General features: G+C 37.6%; 1 protein-coding gene across 1 annotated transcript; it reads right to left on the minus strand.

Moving 5' to 3' along the window:
- Positions 1-6: 6 nt before the first annotated feature.
- Positions 7-3,983, minus strand: LOC140969900 (conserved oligomeric Golgi complex subunit 8-like; the record flags this gene model as incomplete). The annotated part of the gene is made up of 12 exons (XM_073431417.1): positions 3,863-3,983; positions 3,457-3,624; positions 3,234-3,386; positions 2,377-2,525; positions 2,190-2,267; positions 1,980-2,073; positions 1,799-1,873; positions 1,305-1,601; positions 671-738; positions 533-587; positions 224-362; positions 7-122 (listed from the first exon to the last, which is right to left on the minus strand). Coding segments are annotated over exons 2-12 (1,356 nt in total), but the record flags the coding sequence as incomplete, so codon positions are not given.

Consider the following 3,983-nt stretch of genomic DNA (forward strand, 5'->3'; position numbering starts at 1 on the left):
TGTATTGTATCTCAATAGAGAATCAGAAACAGCTTGCAAACCCTTCACTAGTTCTTGTGCAAGCACATGTTTTAAACTGAGTGGGGCACAAGGACGTAGCTCATTCATTGCTGCAGATACACCTGCCACCACCAGAGAGGAATCGTGATCGTCAACAATTTATATCAACTATCTTATCTAACCGCAAAAGTTTACGAAGAGGCATTTAAGACTTCCAATTCACCATTGATAAACACAGCAAGAGGTGGATGCTCCATGAGATTTGATGGAGGAGTAACATCATCCAAACTTTCTTCACTGAAACCACTGGTGGGGAAGCCAATGGCTGGTAATGGAACCCAACGATGAGAATCCAAGACTAACTGTAGTGAGAAAAAATTCAATATTGCTCAGACCAGATGATGTGATGTTTGCTATAGAAAAAACAAAAAATACAATTTCTTGTGTAACAGAAAGTCAAAAGGCAATTGTGAACATGTGAGGAATGACACTATCAGTTATAGGGGACACAGTTATAGGACACTCACTGTACCTGAAAATTTTCAACAGCTGTACTCATGTTCTTCGAAAATAAATTAAGCACTGCTCTGTAAAGAAAAGAATATGTCTACAACGAGAGCAAATTGAATTCCCAAAATACATAAATAAAAACTATTTGAATATTTTTTACTCTTCAAATAAAGGGGGAAGTAGTCCTCGGAAATCCAATCCAACCCATCCGAGGCCCATAGCACAATACTGCAAAACACAGCAGAGAACACAAGTATAACATGAAAACTGAAATTAATTTACACGTGAAATCAAACATCAAGTGACATGGCAATAATTGCATTGATATGCAGCAACCAAAGCAGATTATGTAGAGGCATCTCAGCACTACAAAACCACACAGATTATCTAGGACAATATGAAAAATAACACCAAAAAATTATGGAACGATTGAGGGGGATGATTGATCTTTATTGGCTTTTTTTAAGGATAAAGACCTTTTTTCTTTGAATCAGATTCTTCTGCTGACGTGATTTTAAAACAGTTGCATGACAACTAACATAAAGTTCTTGATCAACCATCACCAATACAGCGGCCACAGTTTGCCAGCAAGAAAATAAGTATCAAGCAACAGAGATTGATCCTCATTCACATCCACCTAATACTTCCCCAAAATAATGACAAGAAACAATGCACCAGCTTTATTTATTAAATGTTTTTTTAGTCTCTATTATTTTGTTCAGGTGGTAGGGATAGGGAGACCAAAGAAGTAGCACAGAACTATGATGGAGGAGAAACTAATAAATGATTCCCACCATGCACTGATCCAGAATATTGGACAAAGATCCGCCTTCACTTATCTTAGGAAGCATCACTTTCAGAGTCTTCAGGTGCAAGGTAATCTGATGCATGGCCCAGTCAAAGAGAAGGCCACCATCATAATTTTCTTCACTCCCTGATGTGTCATCCGCAAATATAGCTCGGTATTGGTTAACAACGTCAAAAAGATTCACTCTGTGACAATCTACCATCCCTTTTAAATATTCATAAGGATTTCTCTGGTCTAAATCATCAAGTTTCCCCATAAGCCATGCTTCTCGGCATCTTAAAAACTGAACACCAGAGATAGATCCTTGATAAGAAAATTCATAAGACATGCAGATCAGGGATATTAGATCTAAAGAAAATCAGATGCATGTTTCGCCATTATTAATAAATACTAGATTAAAAAATTTAATCTTTTATTTATTTTACAACGATGCACAAAGATAATCCTGACATAAATTTTACACAATCTAAATATGAGTACCTGTAGTCGCATCTCGTACTCACTGAATACTCCAATGCGGCGTAAGTATCCAATGATCCGGAGGCATTCTGGCAACTGCATGAAAAATCATAATTGAGGTTTAATGACAGCCAGGTCTATTGTCCTAGTAAAATTTGTTGCTGCGGATATCACAGGATAAATTTGAGATCCAAATGATTACTTGAATGTTTGATCTGAGTTTCTGCAGAAGCTGAGAAAGAAGAGACTGTGTGGTCTGCCGGACTTCAGCTGCCAGGGCCTGAATGACAGGAATTCTTTTTTGAAAGAGAAAAGGAGGAAAAGAACAGAAAATGATGCCTCAATAAATGCTTTGATAAGGTTGGACAGTAATATTGATTTTATTCCATAGAGAATTGCAGAAGCAACTTACTTTGGGTGCATTGTTGTGAGTTTTGCAACAAATGCCTCTAAGTCAAGAGCCTCATCATAGTTTCCATTTCTCACACAACTACATCAAGATGAGGTTAAATCATCATTGGAGAACATGGAAGGCTATGCCAAGTAGGTATCATCAATATATCTATAAAAGTAGCAAACGAATGTGCTCGGCGATATACGTGTCCATGAGCTGAGGAGTTTCAAGCAAATCAAGCAAAGTACTATGATTAGCAAGCAGTGTCTGATTCATCCTCCTTTTCTCCAAAATTTGTTCTGCTGAATCAACAAACTCTGAGCAGCCAGATGTAAGCTTTGGAATTTGAGCTATCTGTAAAGATAACAAGCATTTACGAGTCTCAGTGAAGATTATTATTTTATCACGCTCTCTCAACAAGAAAAACTGACGAAGAAGCAGAGAGAAACTTAAACATCTCCCAGGTTTTAGATATGTAGCACTATCTTCAACCATAAGATAGCCAAACTACCAGTCTCCTTGTTAATGGATCAAACAATTTTATAAATATTCAGCCATTTTCTTGATCTATTACTCTTTCAATAAATTGCATCTACTTAATCTTTAACAATTGAATGCCTTCAAATTAAATCACCCCAATTAAATGTTGACAATTGTAAATTTTTTTTTCTAGTTTTTATTAACTCGTAAAGATTTATATCCAAGCTGGGGCCTTCATTTTAAACCTTAACTGGCAGCACTAAAATATTATAACATGGAAAAAATAACCCCAACTTCCCAATGTATGCTCCAAAACTATCAATTGTTCATGAATATCTTATGCCCAAAGCCTTGTCATGAAATACATCCAATTGGAAACTACTGCAAATTTTAATGCTTGCGTTCAATTTGCTTGACAGAGTTATACCAACATCAAAATCATAAATCTGTTCCAAACCTAAACATCCAAAATCAAAATACCAGTAATTACTAGTTGCTACAACGACAATGCCAAATGAATATCAAATCAAACGAGGTCAAATTCAGCTAAAAAGACAATAATCAAACAAAGAGCAAAATTACCAAAGATTCGAGATGCCTATCGACAGCAGAAACCTCCTCTCGGATCTCGAGCAGCGCATCTGCCGCGGCGATGAATGCTCGGTAATTCCCCACAGCCACCTCCTGCATCTGCCGCCGGATTCTCTCCGCATCCACTCTCAACAATTCCGGTTCCTAAAACAGTCAAACAAATTCAATACCTCAAAATTCAAAATCCAAAAAAAAAATTAAGACATTTTCGTACCTTGTGGAGGCGATCGAGAGTGAAAGAGAGAAGTTCGGATACGTAAGGCTGCTGCTCGGCGGTGGAAAGCGGGAGAAAATTCGACATATCCGGCGATACGTCGTGGTTAGGCGGAACTTCAAACATCGCCATCAGAGCTCAAAATTTGATATTCAACCACAGATAGATCTGGGTTTTACAATACAAATGAATAAGATTTGGATATACTCCTAATCTAAACAGTCAATTTGGCCCCTCAGGTTTGTAATATTGCATTTTGATGACTTTATAAAATCGCACCATTTTATTTTATATCACACAAATCTACTATACTTAAAGCATGCAGTTGAGGAAATTGGTCAGTTTTGGTCCGATATCTGGTAACGCTCTCAACACCTGTCATGCGCCTTCTCACCAAAACACACACCTGTGGGTTACTCTTCTTCCTTTGTTTTGAAGCCGTGGTTCTCTCCACCGTAACAAAGAAGAGCCGACAACAAAGCGTGTCTACTCCGTTCTTTGCTTCTCGGGTTTGCTTTTCTCCTGCT

This window comes from Primulina huaijiensis, unplaced genomic scaffold (assembly GCF_012295235.1).
Source record: "Primulina huaijiensis isolate GDHJ02 unplaced genomic scaffold, ASM1229523v2 scaffold43057, whole genome shotgun sequence".
In the NCBI taxonomy this organism is placed as follows: domain Eukaryota; kingdom Viridiplantae; phylum Streptophyta; class Magnoliopsida; order Lamiales; family Gesneriaceae; genus Primulina; species Primulina huaijiensis.